At 48.5% G+C, this 17,642-nt stretch overlaps 6 protein-coding genes across 6 annotated transcripts; 2 read left to right on the forward strand and 4 right to left on the reverse strand.

Moving 5' to 3' along the window:
- Window positions 1-325: 325 nt before the first annotated feature.
- On the reverse strand, window positions 326-921 carry PEX2_006640 (uncharacterized protein; the record flags this gene model as incomplete). The annotated part of the gene is made up of 2 exons (XM_016737941.1): window positions 326-817; window positions 907-921. The coding sequence occupies 2 exons, from the start codon at window positions 919-921 to the stop codon at window positions 326-328; spliced, it is 507 nt and encodes a 168-aa protein (XP_016594513.1).
- A 1,945-nt stretch (window positions 922-2,866) lies between these two features.
- PEX2_006650 (NifU family protein) lies at window positions 2,867-4,035 on the forward strand (the record flags this gene model as incomplete). Its single annotated transcript, XM_016737942.1, has 4 exons — window positions 2,867-3,124; window positions 3,196-3,729; window positions 3,800-3,917; window positions 3,998-4,035. The coding sequence occupies 4 exons, from the start codon at window positions 2,867-2,869 to the stop codon at window positions 4,033-4,035; spliced, it is 948 nt and encodes a 315-aa protein (XP_016594514.1).
- A 4,284-nt stretch (window positions 4,036-8,319) lies between these two features.
- PEX2_006660 (PSP1 family protein) lies at window positions 8,320-10,938 on the forward strand (the record flags this gene model as incomplete). Its single annotated transcript, XM_016737943.1, has 3 exons — window positions 8,320-9,688; window positions 9,744-10,371; window positions 10,428-10,938. The coding sequence occupies 3 exons, from the start codon at window positions 8,320-8,322 to the stop codon at window positions 10,936-10,938; spliced, it is 2,508 nt and encodes an 835-aa protein (XP_016594515.1).
- Window positions 10,939-12,175: 1,237 nt separating this feature from the next.
- Window positions 12,176-13,107, reverse strand: PEX2_006670 (uncharacterized protein; the record flags this gene model as incomplete). The annotated part of the gene is made up of 2 exons (XM_016737944.1): window positions 12,176-12,617; window positions 12,743-13,107. The coding sequence occupies 2 exons, from the start codon at window positions 13,105-13,107 to the stop codon at window positions 12,176-12,178; spliced, it is 807 nt and encodes a 268-aa protein (XP_016594516.1).
- A 358-nt stretch (window positions 13,108-13,465) lies between these two features.
- On the reverse strand, window positions 13,466-14,744 carry PEX2_006680 (zinc-dependent alcohol dehydrogenase family protein; the record flags this gene model as incomplete). Its single annotated transcript, XM_016737945.1, has 5 exons — window positions 13,466-13,659; window positions 13,717-14,175; window positions 14,237-14,453; window positions 14,514-14,582; window positions 14,637-14,744. The coding sequence occupies 5 exons, from the start codon at window positions 14,742-14,744 to the stop codon at window positions 13,466-13,468; spliced, it is 1,047 nt and encodes a 348-aa protein (XP_016594517.1).
- A 1,207-nt stretch (window positions 14,745-15,951) lies between these two features.
- PEX2_006690 (putative choline kinase) lies at window positions 15,952-17,085 on the reverse strand (the record flags this gene model as incomplete). Its single annotated transcript, XM_016737946.1, has 1 exon — window positions 15,952-17,085. One exon carries the CDS (start codon window positions 17,083-17,085, stop codon window positions 15,952-15,954), a length of 1,134 nt encoding a protein of 377 aa, XP_016594518.1.
- Between the last annotated feature and the right edge of the window lie 557 nt (window positions 17,086-17,642).

Here is a 17,642-nt window from a genome sequence, read left to right on the forward strand (position 1 = left end):
ACAATGTAGAGCTAATGCCCGGCGCTTTGATCTACTGGTGCGCTTATCGGCAGTCCCTAGAGCCGGTAGTATGCACTAGAGATTCATAAAAAAATCACGGAGGCCGAAAATTCGTGAGTTGCATGAGGCTGAATATAGCTGAAGCTGTCAAATCTGACAACTACTCTATTGGAACAGTGAAGGTAGATCAAAAAGCGCCACTCTCTTGTAAAATCTGCATGTCTCACTTACACGGACCCAGCATATAAATGTGGTGCAATCAAGGTATATGTGCCGATCGTCCAACTCGCATGTTGTTTCTCACCAGAGAATGGTTGTAGATGACTTAAGCTGAGTCTGAGTCCTGGCCCTTCTTGACAAGCGCCATAAACCGCATGAAAGCCTCGGCGGTCTGGCCAGTCTCCGTCCCTTCCTCACAATCCTGCCTTAGCTTGCGGACTCTGCCCAGGCCACGGTTGAAGCCTTTCTCGGACGTCCATGGGCCACGGCTACGAGGAGTAGACCCTCCACGACCTCGCCCGCGGCCACGCCCACGTCCTCGTGCAGGGGCTGTGTACGATTCCACCCATTCTTCTTCCAGCGTCGACTGGTACATATCTTGTAGCTGACTGCGGAGTTCGGGGTGCTGGCTGAGAAACTCTTTCATCTCCGCCGATGCCGCCACTGCTGCAGGGGTCATCGCGGGAGCGCTGCCGGTTGGCCCTGTAGGTTCAGTGCCGTTGGTATCATTCTCGGGTGTGGGAACGGCATTGGGCGCCGGAGCGTTACTCGGTTCCTCATTCGATGGTGCTTTTGGAGCACAGTATATCTTATGTGACTGGGTGCATGCAAGTGAGCAACTAAATCGAGAACTCTTAGCAACTGGTCCACGTATGGATAGGGACGGGATCATAATCGTGTCAGTACCTCATCAGTGCGCATGTAGGACAGCGATATTTTGAGGGCTCTAAAGAGCAAACCTCACAGGAACCAGGCATTGTGTCGATTTCCCAATGAATCCATCAGCTGCACAGTGATCAAACTTGCTCCCTCATTTTTCACTGGTCCACGTCCTGCTTGATAATGATGCAGGATAAGGCTAGAAAAGTTGAGCTACCCGATTTGCATGATTTGCATGAAAATCTAAGAAGCTCGGGTCAACTATTTCTGCCTTAGGCACCACATATATGCGGGCACACGCGTGACAAGAAACTGCATAAATGCATGATGTACCATATATTTAGATCGAAAGGCTACACCATGTATGCAAAACGCGCAAAGGGGATGTCGGACTCTTCCCCCGGGACCTGGTTGGAACCTGGTCGTCCACGTCCAAAATTTAACCCCTGTCCAGTGTGACGAAACAAAGCATGAATGCATGCGATACATCAACGGCCACGTTCGCACAGGATACGTTGGGATCGTGTCTTTATCCACCATTTGGGGAGCCAAATCCTGACCTTCGCATAACGGCCACGACAATCACTTTGCGGGGATATCAACCCGGCCACCCGGGGACATACTAGGTGGATCCTGATCTCCCTTCGATTCGATACAACCCCGACGTGCAAATGCAGTTTGTTACAGACTAGCAATTGCCTTCCCGCTAATGTGTCCACAGGTTGATTCATGACTTGTCAAAATCATGTTGCCGCCTATCCGGAAGACACGACACCTTTGTCCAATTTGCGAGCAGGGCTAGTTACTAGATGGCATTCGGCCCACAGATCTGCAAAGTGTGATACCTTCACCATGCTGGCTCTTCGTCTAATACGACAAGGTATTTGGCCAAGTACCTGGTTTTTCTCACTATCTTCTTCGTGCCACCATAGCCCACTGAGTCCAACTCACCAGTGAAGCATCGGCGGCTCCATGTATTATATTCCGTTTGCTGTTCCATCGTCAAGTATCATCAAGGCACAACTACAAATTGTGTCAGACAAAGCGGCTACTTCTCTCAGATCAACATTCCTTTCAAAGCCAAATCAGAATTTCCATCACAAAGTCGCTGCCTACTGCTGCTGTCCGGGGATTCTGGACTGATCACTGGATCTATCAGTTGTGTGACGCGGTTGGAAAGCGGAAATATGCATACAAGTATATCTATCAACTATAGGAAAAAACACACCCATGGCATGATCGGTCCACTGAAGAGCACTTGTCATATTGTTAGCTATCCTTGAAGGATGGATTCATTCTTGTGTTTGTGGAATACGAGAGAATCTTGGTACAACGTGGTCCAATGTGGTATTCTCCCAGTCAGTTTCTCTTTGGTTTGAGCTCGATAACTGCATAGCTCAGATCTTAGATGCTGTTTTCGGATGCCGTTGAGTTTCCTTCCCGAGACAGGGCTGGATCACGCCTGTTATACCAGACAAATTCCATTCCAAATGCCGAAGCTAATCCTGATAAGTTGTGAGGCAAATTTCATGCCTAAACGATCTTCAGTTATGAGACTTTGGATTTCCACATTCTCAAAATATTGCCTCCGCTACCAGGCTAATGCTGGGAAGAAGCTTACTTCCCCAAAGCCCGATTGCGAGTAATATTGCAATCGATGATGATGCTCTATCTAAGTGTAGAATGAATCACAAAATTCTGTTTCAATATATGGTTTAGGATGGCAATTGGCCATGAACTACTGGTTTCTCAACCTCCGACAGTCGGCACATCCATAGTTGTAATTGTGCAAAACATCTCTTCTCATTGGCCGAGAAATTGTCTTCATTTGTCATCCGGCCATGATCTCAGATCACGTGAAATCAAATTGCGTCAGAGCGACAGCCGAAGAGACCCTCGAATGTTTTTTCTACAATTCACCTGTCACCAACTATCTTTGCACATTTCATCCCATAACATAATGTCTTTAAGCACACCATCTACAACAATGTTCCGCCGCGCTCTGCTAAGCAGCCGTCTGGCCACTCCCGTCGAGTGCTCCGCCCGAACAATCAGACCGGCATTCGCGCGCTACAGATATGTCTCAAGCGCAGCCCGACTCCCTACAATCACAGCATCAGAGACTCGTCGCCGACCAACAGTGCGACCGCACCAGCAGCCCGCCTCGCAGGGCGGAGTGAACGGCCTCTCCCCAACAAGCAAGCGCACCATTTTCATCCAGACCGAGAACACTCCCAACCCGGATGTAAGTTCTAAAGCTCAATTATCTTATCTTGGCAAAAGAAACCGAACTGACCTTTATCTCCCATAATTTAGGCCTTGAAGTTCATCCCCAACCACCGCGTCCTCCCAGAGGACTTCCCCAGCACATTCCTCGAGTATATGACCCCACGATCAACCCTCGCGCCGCCACACCCATCCCCGCTCGCGGCGAAGCTGCTCGATGTCGAAGGTGTCACATCCGTCTTTTACGGTACAGACTTTATCACAGTGACGAAAGGGAGCGACGCGAATTGGTCACACATCAAGCCGGAAGTCTTCAGCATCATCACGCAAGCTGTGACCTCTGGCGAGACGATCGTGACGACGGTCGAGGGTGCTATCGGCAGCGAGCAGGAGAGTGGCGAGGACTCACTTTCTTTTAACGAGGATGATGACGAGGTTGTCAGCATGATCAAGGAATTGCTCGAGACTCGCATTCGTCCTGCCATCCAAGAAGACGGTGGTGATATCGAATTGAAAGGATTTGAGGATGGTATTGTCATGCTGAAGCTGCGTGGTGCTTGTCGCACTTGCGATTCCAGCACCGTTACGCTAAAGAACGGTATTGAGTCTATGCTTATGCACTATGTACGTCCCTCCCCGCATTCCCGTTCCTTTGGTTTTGACAGAAGGGCATTTTGCTAACGTTGCTTTTCAGATTGAGGAGGTCAAGGGTGTTGAGCAGGCTTTGGATGAGGAAGAGATTATTTCCATGCATGAGTTCTCGAAGTTCGAGGAGAAGCTGCGCCAGCAGAAGGGCGCTGCTGCTACAGCTAGTGCGTCTTTGGACAGTGCGCCGTAAAATAGGTCCTTTGGAGCATATACCTTGTACATTAGTTTAACTTACAACTTCTAGAAATTGTTGTCACCGCTTCACTCTTTGAAACCCGCTAGACGGTATAAATGACCCGGAATATTAATACATACCACGTAGTACCCATGATACTGTACAGATATAAATTTCTAAACGTCTCGTGATTGTACGAGAATCGATCCATGGCACCTGCGCAGCTACCGAATGTTCCTCCTATGGAACCTTGGAAATGTAAACTATCTACCTACCTAAGGTGCAGGTAAACTGAAAGAGTGAAAGTGGCTAAATATCCCAGTGGCAACCTGGGCGCTTACTCGGAACTAAATAGCACGGACTATGGATGATCTACTATTCACATACCTCAAATGCCCTCCTTTCTTTTTCCGTCATAGCTTCTAGGCCCATCTCAGCCCGTGGCTGTTGTATGGAGTATTCAAACCTCTGACCTAGGCCCCCACGCGTAGACATGCCCGGCTTCAAATTCAATTCACCCTCTTCATTGAACCAATCCAATCTTTAACTCCATTTTCCCCACCACTCCGGAGGTAAGATGGCAAGTACCTCGACTTGCTCTGCAGTAACACGGTCTGCAGTTGGGAAGAATGCCTCAAACAATGGGCGGTAGCCAGCAATCTCCCAGATGGTACAAGCAAGTGTCCAGATGTCTGACGCAAAGGAGAGTGGCTCGTTGAAGAATCTGGAGGAGAGGAAGGGTCTTCGAGGAAAATTTGGGTGATATTGTGGGTTGAAATATTCGCCAAAATCGCGGAGGATGATTCTCGCTGCGGACACCAAACCAACCGGGAATGAACACTTGCGCGGGCACGCCATTTGACAATGCTTTCCATCGAGACGGACAATGTCCTCTGGCTCTGGCTTTCTGGATATTTCGTACAGCTCCAATGTGGAGAGACGATCTATCACTTCAGGAAACTGGATAAGGATACCTCCTCTTCCAAGTTTAGAAGGTTGGTTCCCAAGAGAACATATAAGACTAGCCTCCTGCGTGCAGCCACTAGCATCAGCAGTGATCACCTTCACTGCCACATGGCGGGCTTTTTGTCAATCCCTCGATAGCGGGCATTATCTAATTCATCACCGACTTGTAGAGGATGGTATCCTCCAGGTTGGTATCTGTCTAGGTCTTCGACATCTTCAATCAGCCTACACTGGGACATGCCAAGACTTCTATTCATTGTAGAAGATTCATTGGCATGAGCTGTATCTCGGCGTATGTTATCTGTCTTCCGGGTGGTAAGTGTGGACGTCGATATGGCCTTTCGGATATGAAATTTATTCGATAGAAAACTACATGTCTGTCTAGAGAATCGCCATGGGCCCATGCGAGTATGTGTAAGCACCTACAGAGGCAGCATCCAGTATAACGGCTTCTGTGACGTTAAGACAACTCCGGAGGTCTCCCTAGTGGATTAGGTTTGGTTAGGTTGGGAGCTGTGGTTCGTTGCAGTACACACTGGCCCCTTGGCTTGTGAGCTGCAACCAATTAGCGGGTCCTCATTTGAAGCTCCCCTCTCCCCGCCACTTTGACCCTCCACTTTGTTCTGCATGCTAGTGTGAATAATTGGTCGTCCATGAAGACATTTATTTGGGTGTGTAGGTATAATACAAGACTATGATACATAGTACTGTATCAATTGACCATTACAAAGTGTAGTGCCTAGCTTGTGTCTTGGTTTTGGGGGTTAAGAAACAATCAGAGTATTGTACGGAGTACATTGGAGGTGATGACACTAATTTCTGAAAGTGCTCTAACTACATGTAGTGGACACATTGCCTTAGATTCCCGGTAATATCCACGGTCATCCTCTAGCTCCTAGGAGTCAAATTGCGGGGTATATTCTTAGGGAACGGAAAGGAAAGGAAAGACAGAGAACAGAGAACGTAGGACCTAACTGGAATAGTGCGTACATTAACAAACAAATGAAATGAGCCATAAGCCAACGGCTGGATGCTGCAACATCTTGTGCCAGGGAATAAACCCGGTCGGAGGCCCGGGGGACAACATGATTCGTCCGAAATAATAGTAATTGCAGATGAACCTTGCTAATCCCTGAGTCCTCATTGACAGTAGTTTTATATTTGCACAAGGGGGTGGAATCATCCACTGAGGTTGAGAGACAAGAGTCACGTTGACGATGCCATTTATTGTACTACACGACTGTGTGGCACAGAGCTGTTCAACGGTCTAGACCTGAGGACAGAGGTGAGAGGGTTTATGTATGTCTTGGCTGAATGTGAAGATATCCCCACAAAAAGGGGGGTTAATAAGAGTAAGGGTCATTTTATATTAGAGAGGGGGTATGAAGTGTCAGAAAATGCATATCAATCCGGGGTAAAGAGGCAGAGTCTGGCCTTGTTGCCCCGCAAGTGTGCGACCCGAGGGCCGTGCGATGGTTTTCTTTTTTCTTTTTTTTTTTTTTCAGAGTACAGAGTATTAGATATAATACTAGTCAGGTTACTATACTTTGTATTGTCTATACATATATATATATATTGCAATGCTTTATAATGTGGACTTGTAAATTAGTGGCACAACCCCAGATGATCGGCTTATTTTTCCAAGGGACCCGCCTGTTCTGGATGGGGGTCTACGCCACCTTGCCTAAGCCTAATAGCTCCATATTCCTGATCTTCTTGTTTCATTTTATTTTATACGTCTTGGTGAAGTATACTCTACTCTTAATATCTTCTTTATAATTTTCATGTCTTCTTAAAAAAAAACCCACTAAAAAACCACTAACAATCCCACTAAAAAGAACTAAAAAATCGACTAAAAAATCGAAGATCAAACCATAGTGGTCCGTGTCCTCCGGGGCAACGTTGCCAGATCCGTAAGAGAAGTTACCCCAGGCTCTTTGCGTTCCCCTCATCTTTTACATTATCCCCCTCTCTTCTTCTCCCACTTTCATCCCATCTACACATCTTCTTCTTCGATCGCAAGATGCGCCATCCTTAAGGGGAACAGCATAGTCCTCCGACTTGCTCCACAACGTCATCTGTGGTCACAGCTTCGATCGTGCAAACTCTCCGAGCGCATTCCATCTCCCAATAGACCGACCATCGAACATTCAGATTCAGCATCTTTGTTGGCACGCGCCTCGGCCTATCCTCGAAAATACGGCACTTCTGCTGTTCGCCAGTTCTGTCTATCTGACCGATCCCATCGCACTCCTTCCTCCGTTCACCTCGAAATTCACTTGTGCAATTCGGGTACAGGGCTCCCCCAACATTTTTGACGAGACCCACGATCACCGTGCGCACCTGCTTGCAAATAGACATTTTGAGAGAGAAACGATTAGAGTGGTGAGTCGCGCAACGTTTCTGTCGAGTTTCTCAGGTCCTGAACGCGACTGGGCTGATACATGGATAATTCTCTAGACACAATTGCGATCACGCGACTGCTTTTGATTTTCGACTCGCTTTTCTTTGTGGATACTATTTTACTTGAGAGGTGTCTGGTGATCTTCGCGCGTCAACTAGGGCTGCTTAAAGGATTCGTTCAAGTATTTGACGCTAACTGGAGGTACGTACGAGTCTGGTTCTCGGTCGCTCTCCTTTCCTACATCTTGGGCAATGTGCTTCTCTGTGGCGCTATCTGCTTGCATGTCATTTTCATATTTCTCTTCTCTGTGGCCATCTCTCACTCTTCCCTTACTCCCTTTGCAATTGAACTTCACATCCATGTCCATCGGGTTGCGCACAGCTCTCTCTTGGTTGAGGGGTTTTTTGGGCCATCCCCACTTCTGGACCCTCTCGCAAGAGGGGCCGAGGATATGCATATCTGCACAATCTCCGCTTTTATCTTACACCTGGGCAGCTCTCAGTCATGCCACCCCTACATACGCTGATATTTTCCCTCATTTGTTCCTTTGCCCCCCTCTTTTGCCATCCAGCTTCAATATGGGAACAATCGCTGACTTCGACTTAGCCGGAATTGAACATAGCGCATACACCTAGTCATCCGTCGTCGCTTTAAAGACCAGAGATCGACCCTTTACCCCAACCTCATCGAGCGCGTGGAACAAAGACAGGTGCTTTATCGCATGTGGTCAAATTTTATTTTTTTTGAACCAAGAGACATCTATACAGTACAGATTTGCCATTAACAAAGATCGTACAGGTCAGTGAATTACCTCTCATTTCTCCATTGCTTCGGGCTATTCCTTGATCAGATATCCCCGCTCTGTTTGTGTTGCTTCACTGAGTGTCAAGTGGTGCTCATGGTGACACAGTCTGCAGGGAATAATCGCGTTTGTCACACATATTACACTGGGAATCCTATACTAACATGCAACAGTGTCTCTTTCACCAGAATGGCAGCGCCATCTAACAAACCGACCTCGATGGCTCATTCATCTACCCCACCCTCTGCGGCGACAGCGTCTGCCATCCTCGAGAAGACTCACCCAGGCGTGCGCCGTTCAACCCCAGACTCGGATGCATTGGCTTCTTCTGACGATGATGGAGAGCATGGAGCGCAAGCCCAAAATATCATCCCCCCTACCACCAGGCCACCCGTCCGTCGCACCTCATGGTTGAATGAAGTGCCTTTTTCCGCTCAGCGTAAACATTCGCTGCCTGGAGGTCACCTTTCTTCCGCCCCATCAAACCCTACAAGCCCCGCTAGTGATCAGGCACCATGGGCGACAACTACGAGCCCAGGTCTTGCCGGATCTTTCAATTGGAATCAAAACGGAGGAAATGCATTTTCCTGGGGCACAGGCACAGGAATCTGGAACACTGAATCACGCAAGGAACCACCTTCTCGCTTGGCAGAAATGGTACCCTCTCCTACTATGACCAACCCACCTCCTTTGGGCGGCAACGTGTCAGATGAAATGTTGAGCCCAATCACCCGTACCATCTCTGGTGAATCCACTATCCCATTCTCCATCCCGTTACAACCAACTCTCAAAACCTACCGCTCTCAGTCATATTCTGTGGGTCAGATGGACCCTGAGTTCCTCGGCCTCTCTACGAACAAGCCCGGTGCGGCTCCTGCTGCTGGTGCGCAATACCCAGGAAGTCGTTCCCGCGGTCCGGGTCAAATGTCTGCTGTTCAGCCCCGAGCATCACGTCCTAGTATGCTCGGTGAATTAGGACACGATACTGCAATGCTCGGTCGAGTCCGTGAGGATGATGACGGTGACGAGAGTCTCAACGGCTCGGAAAGCGACATGAGCTACTCAGCGAGTCAGGCTCGGCAGATCGAGCAGCTGGCGCGCGAGAACGCACTCTTACGGCAAGCAGCTGCGGCAGGTCAAATGGATAATAGATACCGTGAGCGGGCTGGATCAGCTGCATCGATCGGTGGTAGTCATTCACTGCATCGCATCCGAGGCGGTGTTCCAGAGGGAGATCTGGCTGGAGAGGATTTAGGAGAATTGCGTGATATTACCGGATACAACAACATGCGTGGCAATTCTCGTCGCCGCTTCTCTGAGCATCTAGCGCATCCGGAAGCACAATTCACGTCCTTTGCCCCCCCACTGGAAAATCGTGCGCTAGATAATGTCCGCAAGGCTCATTGGCAAACGTCTCTAGGCTTCGGCGGTATGCCTGATATGCCTCAAAGTCGTCGACACTCTTTCGCCGAGATTCCGATGCGTCATGGCTCAATCGGTCCTGTGGACTCGCACTCGACTGCTACTCCTCGCGCAACTATGGGAGACCGCGATGACGGCTATGGTAACCTTAGTGACTATTCTAACCGTGAGTCTATTTGCTACATCCTTTTGCTATCGCTCAAGGCTAATATCTTCTCCAGAACCTTACTACTCCCGTGAACAGACCTTGCGGGGAGATGGCTCCTCGGGTCTCCCGCCATCTCTCAGCCAATATGCGATGTCGAATGCATATGGTCGTCAGCCATCCGCATTGTCTCATGCTCATCAAAATCAGCTTTTGTACATTGTCGCCTTCAAATGCAGCCGCGCAGACGTTTTCTACATCCAAGAAGATACCGGTCTTCAAGTGAAAACCGGTGATCTAGTTATTGTGGAAGCAGATCGAGGAACAGATCTGGGCACCGTCATTCATGCTAACATCTCGCTCCAACAGGCACGGGAATTAAAGCAGCATTACGCGGAAGAGCATTACAAGACCCTCATGATTTTCTCTAGACACGGCCAGCCTGAGGGCTCCACCCTCACAAACCCCAATTCGGGCATGAACACTCGAGGTGCCACGGGTGGCATGGGTCCTCATGGTCCTCACAGCGCGCAGGAACCCGCGACAGACATCAAACCAAAGCTCATCAAGCGGTTGGCACAGCAACATGAGGTCCTAACTTTGCACGATAAGGAAGGAAATGAAGCTAAAGCCAAGCGGGTTTGCCAGCAGAAAGTGGTTGAGCACCGGCTTAATATGGAGATCCTCGATGCCGAGTTCCAAATGTAAGTTTACTTGGTTCCGATTGCTGTCCGTAATGGTTGAACTAATGATTATGCAGGGACTGGAAAAAGCTTACGTTTTACTACTTTGCTGATTCGTACATCAACTTCAACTCGCTGGTGACCGATCTATTTAAGATCTACAAGACTCGCATCTGGATGTCAGCTATCAACCCGGCCTCGTTTGTCACACCCCCTGCGGCTGGCCTGTCAGGTCCTAGCCCCATGCCCAACCCACTTTATGGCCAGGAAACAGACCGTCGCCACCAACTTGAGAACAGGCCCTATGTCGGATCGCGAGATACTGTCGACACAGGCCGAGAGATGCCAAACCCCGTCGGCATGCTTCGCACATCCTACGGAGAGTCGTACCAGCCCTTTTCTCAGCCATCCCGTCACTCAGAAGGGCCTGCTCACTCGGACGTCTTTTCCCCACAGCCATCCAGCTTTGGCCCTGCAGATTCCTTCGAATATCCCGGCAGCATAGGCGGCTCCAGTGGTTCTTCCCGTGTGCACCCAGCGCAGGGCGAATGGATCAACCGGTTCCAGGGCCTATCGCTCAACTCCTAAATTCCCTTTTTGCCCTTTTGTTCCTTCATCTCCAATGCCTTGTCTCCTCCTCCGCTTCGCCTATCTCTGTAAAATCGTCTGCCTCTGCCCTCCCACTGCCCACCCGCGTCCCGCCCCATGTTATGGGCTTATCCTCGCGGTGAAAGAGACTCCTTATGAACCTAGATTTGATCAGTTTTGCTACTTTCTCCTTTTCTCTTTTCAAACCCAGATATTTTGTTTATCTTGTCTTTTCTTTTATCTTTTCTCCCCTTCCTCAAAGAATGCTTTCCGCTATACGGACGCGGTTGCCTTTTTTTTCTTTGTTATGGTGACCTTGAAATCTGGTCTATCATACTTTTTGTGTTCCCGTTCCTCGCTCTTGCTCGAGGTATCGAGGTCTTGTTCCCTTGTACTACTCTTGTTAGAATTCATACCCAGGGCTTGCTGCTCTACTGGACACATCCCCCCATTCTGTCATTACCGCCCCTTCTCGCCATAGATCTGTTTCTGCGTGACGAATTATGTCTTCCATAATCAGAACTATCTCTATCTACAAATGGATGCCTGCGTTGTTTGTGCTAATTGAAGTTGAGTTGAATCTTTGATTTGAGATTCTCGAGTGTTTTTTTTTTTTTTTTTTTTTTTGCACTCCGTTGATAGTTCTTTACTTTATACAAGTTGTACGGAGATTGGGAGGGTTTGAAGCTTATGGTTACCAGAGGAGAGAATAAAAAGTGGGTTTCATACAGCTCCGGCGGGGAGATTTGTGTCATTATGTCTTGTACTTTGCTTTCTTCGCTGTACGTTGTCTAGAATGAGATGCGAACGCTCCGTTTGATAAAGGAATGAACCGCCATCTAGGCTGATATCATGCGCCGTTAAATGTTCTCTCTCTCCTCCATTTATTGTGGCCCTTAAGGGCTTGTAGAGATGGCATGCATCACGTACACGGTTCCCTTGCTGGAGTCAGCATGTTGAGGTTTCTCTCAATCTGGACCGAGCTCACGCGATGCATTTCCACCGCTCGGAATGCCAGTAACCCTGAATCGCGACAGGTAAGACTGACGATAGGCAAAAACATTGGAAAGTCTCAGCCTATCCACGCAATCCTGCAGCTAGCACAACTCGAATTACCCTGCCGGCGAAGGGAACCAAAGTCCGATATGCTTCAGGACAGAAACACTACCACAATCAGCACCACCTCCCACCAAACCCAGAAAAGAAGAATATAAACTCACCTGAAACCCTGAAATCCTCAAGCCCACTTATCATGTTTCCCACTAACCTTAACATCAAGCAAGACCTCGTGGAAATTCCCCTCCCTCCTCCCCTTCCTCAACCTCCTAACCTCATCCTCATCCAACACCCTCCCAACAATCCCCTCAAGTTCCTTCTTACTAATCTTCTCATACGCCTTACTCTCCTTGGAAGCCCGCAACTTCGGCTTAAACCTCGCCTGCATGCGCACGCGCACGGTCGTCTCAAAAGAAATCGTATTCGCGTCTCCGCGGATCTCAACGCCAGACGCAGCTTTGGATTTCTCTTTAATAGAGAGGAAAGACTCGCCGTCGCCGCCGTGTGTCTGAAGTGAGAATGTCCCTGAGACTTCCGGGGAGGGGATTGCGAGGAAGGACTCGTAGTGGCTCACTGCCGAGGCTGTTGCGGTGAAGAGGCCGTGTGTGTCTGAGGAGAGGTATCTGCGATTGGAGAGGTTGGTTGTTAGTTTTGGATTAGAAAAAAAATAAAAATAAAAAACAACGGGAATAGGAATTGGGGATTATGCATATGCATATGCCGCGATAAAACAGTTTCATGTACTCACTTTCCATGGTGTCCCTTGAAACTGAATGACTCCGTCCCCGCCACCCGCGACGCGACCCAAACCTGTCGCACATCGTGCGGTTCCGCTGTGCTGGGGTCTCCGTCGACGAGGTTTTCGAGCTTGCTGGCGAAGACTTGGCCGTTGGCGTCGCTGGCGACGCAGGTTGGGTCGTCTGAGGGGAGGACTATGACTACTGGGCCGGCGATGTCGCTTGGGGAGTCGGCGGAGACCCAGCTTTGGTCTTCTGGGTTGTCTTCTGGTTCGGGCTCGGTTTTGCGTGATTTAGCGGTTGGGGCTTCATTGTCTGTGGTGCGAGTCTTGCGCTTCTTTGGCTTGTCGCCTTTGAATGTTAGGGGTTTGACCATTGTGGTTGGTTTGGGGAATTGGGTGGTGATGGTTGTTGGAGCTTGGGTGGAGAGTTTGCGGCGGGGAGAGGCCGGGCTTGGCTGATGACGGAGTATGCCGTTTCTGGACTTCCTTTCCTCGGTTTGGATCTATAGTCTCATGTTTTGTTAGTATAATCCCCTTTTTAATATGATATTGCTAGTCCTATTTGATGATAATACTATTAATTTCAAAAGTACCTTGTTGGTCTATCAAGGTCCTCACTTTCGAGTACATATAAAGTCAGGATGCCCCATAGTTCCAGGAAGAGAGTCAATTTATTAACCGTCCTCTATGAGAATGTACTTTGTATGATGAAATTCACAGGGAAATCCAGATCTAATCGAAGGTAATGGCAGCCTTGATAGCAGTCTTGTTACGCATCGCCTCAAGACACTCCTCCCACTGCTCAATCTTGTACACCTTGTTCACGATGCCATCGACCTTTACCTTGCCGGAGTCAAGATAGTCAACAGCAGCAGGGAACTTGTAGGTCTCAGAGAAACTACCAAGGATAGTGATCTCATCACCAACTGGAATGAAGTCAGCAAAACATCAAAGCTCAAGAGAAAGCGAACAAGAAAACTCACAGATCTTAGCCGGCGACCATGACACCCGAACCTCGCTCGAGTACACGCCATACACCACCAACTTACCACCACGACGAACATAGTTAATCGAGTCCTCGAGAATCTTCTGGCTACCAGTAGCCTCGACAACAATATCGAATCCGTACGGGTTCTCAGCCTTGAGAGCATCGAATTGAGCCTGGGGACTCTCACGCGACAGCTCAATGTATTTATCACCAGCACCAAGCTTCTGAGCCAAATCCATCTTCAGACCTCCAGGAGCAACGACAATGACATTGCAGCCACCATTCTGGCGCAGCATCTGAGCCAATACCAGACCGGTAGGACCGGCGCCGAAGATCAACACGGATGAGCCCATCTTCGGGGCGATCTTGTCCAGACCATGGGCTGCACAGGAGGCGGGCTCGAGGAGAGTTGCGTCGATGTCGGAAAGGTTCTTAATCTTGAAGACTCGGCCAGCTGAAAGGAAATCGCAAATCAGACTTGAGAGCCCGGTACGCTTTTGATATGGTCTACTTACCAGGGTAGGCACAGTACTCAGCGAAACCGCCATTCATAGTCACACCATGAGCCTCGAAATGCTCGCAGAACAACTCATCGCCACGACGACAGTAGAAGCATGTTCCGCACAGCTCGGAATTATCGGCGACGACTCGCTCGCCGATCTCGAAGTCTTTAACCTTAGGTCCAATGGCGGCGACTACGCCCACGGTCTCGTGGCCGGGGATCAAAGGGAACTACGGACTGGTCAGCATGCCAATTCACGATGAGCGCTTATTATAGTGCGAAAGATGTACCTTGGCAATGAATTCACCCTCGTGGATGTGCAAGTCAGTGCCGCAGACACCACAGGCCTTGACCTTGATCTGATGGGGGGTTGGTCAGTCCGCTTCCGCGCAAATTGATGGACGACTTCATACCAAGACATCATTCTCGCGGATCTCAGGCACAGGGACCTCAACAATCTTGTGCTTCTTGGGCTCTGAGTACTGCAGAGCACGCATGGTCTTTGGGATTGAGGTGGCCATGATTGAAGGTAGGATGTGTTATGAGAAAAGAGAAGGGAAAGGTTAATGGGATACCAAAAGCTTTTGGAATGAAAAGAGGGGGAAGCAAGATGATCAAAGCAGTATATATAGCTTATGAAAGAGGAGGAAGCTTTTCTCAAACCCTTTTACCAAAGCGCCCCATGCGATACTCAAACACCCTCGTTCAGACGAAGTATACAGATCAGTGTCACTTGCAATTCGATGTGGGTCGAGATCGGCGTTATTTTCGTGCTTGCAGCCGGCTCCACTAACATGAGGGATCGTTATCTATTCGGTCTCTCATCTCTTCAACTATTTTGAAATTTCAAACATGGGGTTTACGTTTGCGTTTACGTTCGCGCCAAGTGAGGTCGGATTGGGAGAAGCCCGCGGAGCTCAGTGCAGGGGTTCATCCTGGGCTTCAGCAGTCATGGATCTTGTATAGATCTTGATTGATGCGATTGGCCGTTGATGTGTCATTTTTATTGCATCTATCACTACAATGACTCCAATGGATGTCTAGATCTCGCGAACGGCTCCATTTACAATCTAGACAACCAAAACACCGAGTACCTGTCAGCACCGATATCCCAGACATACCAAACCCAAAAAGACAAAAGTCTCTTCCCCAACAGCTGACCAAACTCCTCGGAAAAAGCGAAACGAAGCCAAAAGAAAGCCCCAATCTCACACCAAGAACCCCAATCGACTCACCGATCCCTTCCCCGCGATACCCGCCACTAAAAGAAGCAATTCCCAAACCAGAATCATCAAACCCAGATCACGCGGAGACGGGATATAACTGATAGCTTAAATTTGAATCCGGGGACTGCCAGAGCTGTCAAATGAGGCGTTCAAATCGATCCATCCAGACTTCTTGACCGCTGCGGCAAGAGCGGGAAGTTGGCTCCGGACGGATACTGCAGATGGACTGTGTGATTCCGGTGTCAATTGGTTAATTATATAATGGATACCCTTGGATACGTTGTTCTCGGCTATTCTGTCATAAAGTATATGCGTCACTTCGGATATGCAGCTGCGTGCTTGGGGCTTGGTTTGTATTACTGGGGTTTACCCCGGATTTAGGGGGTTCTTATGCTTAAATTTTATCGCGGGGAAGTGCTTGGTTTACTCAATTGATCTTCTGCAACAGAATAAAACAATTCAGAATGCGTTGTTATATAGCACTGCATTGACTGAAGTCCTCTTACTTCTCTAATCCAAGCTTGTTAGACTGATTGACAAACTCCTCAAATAGCTTGTTGAGCCCTAACATGCTCAATGTATCCTTGTCATCATCCTGATCCATAAAACAGAGCATATTGTGGATTTCAAACGTGATAGCCAGCATGAACCCTAACTCGGATTCCTTAAAAACCTGTTCCCCTGTGTCTGAGTCACCAGTTTGTTCATTCCATTGCTTCGCATATTCCTCGCAGAAGTGCCTCTTCTCATCTTCTGTGTAAGGTCGACAGTTTGCAATCTTGTTCTCCTCGTCAAACCACTGGAACATCTTTTGCAAAAAGTGTCCACCAATATCGAACCCTCGGTAATTCTGAAAGACGAATTCGAAATCTATAAGGATGATCTTGCTTTCTCCTTCCTTGGGACTGTTCTTCACCATCGTGTTCATGAATTGAACATCGTGGATGCACCATCCCTTTTTCCCTTTGATAGCTTCCAGTCTGTTGATGACTTGTCTTATTCGAGACACGAAGTCGTAATCAACAAGATTGTCCATATTGACACCTCCTTCGTTGGCTAGCCTCTTTAGCTTGTCCATCTTGTGATATCTTGCAAGTTCTCCGGCGACTGCATCGTAGTATAGCTGAACCGGTTTCTTCTCCCGATGTGTTGCTAAGGTATGAAAAACGGCATTTTCTCTCGCAACCTCAGCTCGGATATTCGCGTCTTCCACATCTGCTGGCTCCAGATTGCGTGCATCTAAGAACTCATCGATCCTTCCGAACGTGCCATCCTGTGTCTGGAAGAAACCATATACCTTGGCACCAAGACCGAATTGGGCGTAATCGTGACATAATTGTGCCTCTTCGTGTTTGGTGGGAACTAGGTGCTTGAACACCTCAATTTCTCCGTCAAGTTCGCCGTGAATCTTGAGGAACACCTTAAGAGGCTCTGAAGGTGTGGCACCCTTTGGCTGAGGCCGTTCCACTACACAGTTTGTGTTTGCGTATCCCGTATTGCGTGTCACTATTAGCGTTTCTGGATCCACGTTTGGCCACTCGTTGGTGAGAAACGTGCTGATAATATCTTTGACCATAGACTTGGCCAGTGAGCCATCTTTTGGAATGGTCATAGGGATGTTTGTCATGGTTGACATCTTGTCTTGTCCGTGTGAGGCGATGATCTACAGGGTCTGGTTGTTAAACAATCTGACAAATGACAGACATAAGATGTAGACGATTTCTTCACATCGATAGAATGGGACTTCGAACTTTATCTGTTTATAATTCTCTCCAAAGCAAAACCATGGAAGGATGTACTTCTGTTTGTGAGTCATCCGCGGAGGTTGCCTAGCGGTCATGACTCGACGATCCCAGTCGGAACACACTGTACTCGCGGCATCCGCCAACGGGAAGCAAATTATTCTGCCTCTATCAGAAGGCCACACAAGCGGTCGACTATTCTTGTACCCTCCAACACGAAGGTTGGGTATTTCAAGAGTAGTAGATGCTTTAGCCTAGGTTTCCAATCCGAGGCCTGAAATCCCCTATTGACCCTAATGTATGCCTTTCTAGGGTCTCTTCCTCTCTCTACATATTTAGATGATTTTTGGAAGTTGCATATAAAAGTCCTGTAGGTGTCTCCATAAGTATACACATTAATTAAGAGCTTTATGTGAAAGGATATCTAAATGCAGTATGTTGTCATTCCACA

This window comes from Penicillium expansum (assembly GCF_000769745.1).
Source record: "Penicillium expansum strain MD-8 chromosome Unknown contig20, whole genome shotgun sequence".
NCBI classification, from domain to species: domain Eukaryota; kingdom Fungi; phylum Ascomycota; class Eurotiomycetes; order Eurotiales; family Aspergillaceae; genus Penicillium; species Penicillium expansum.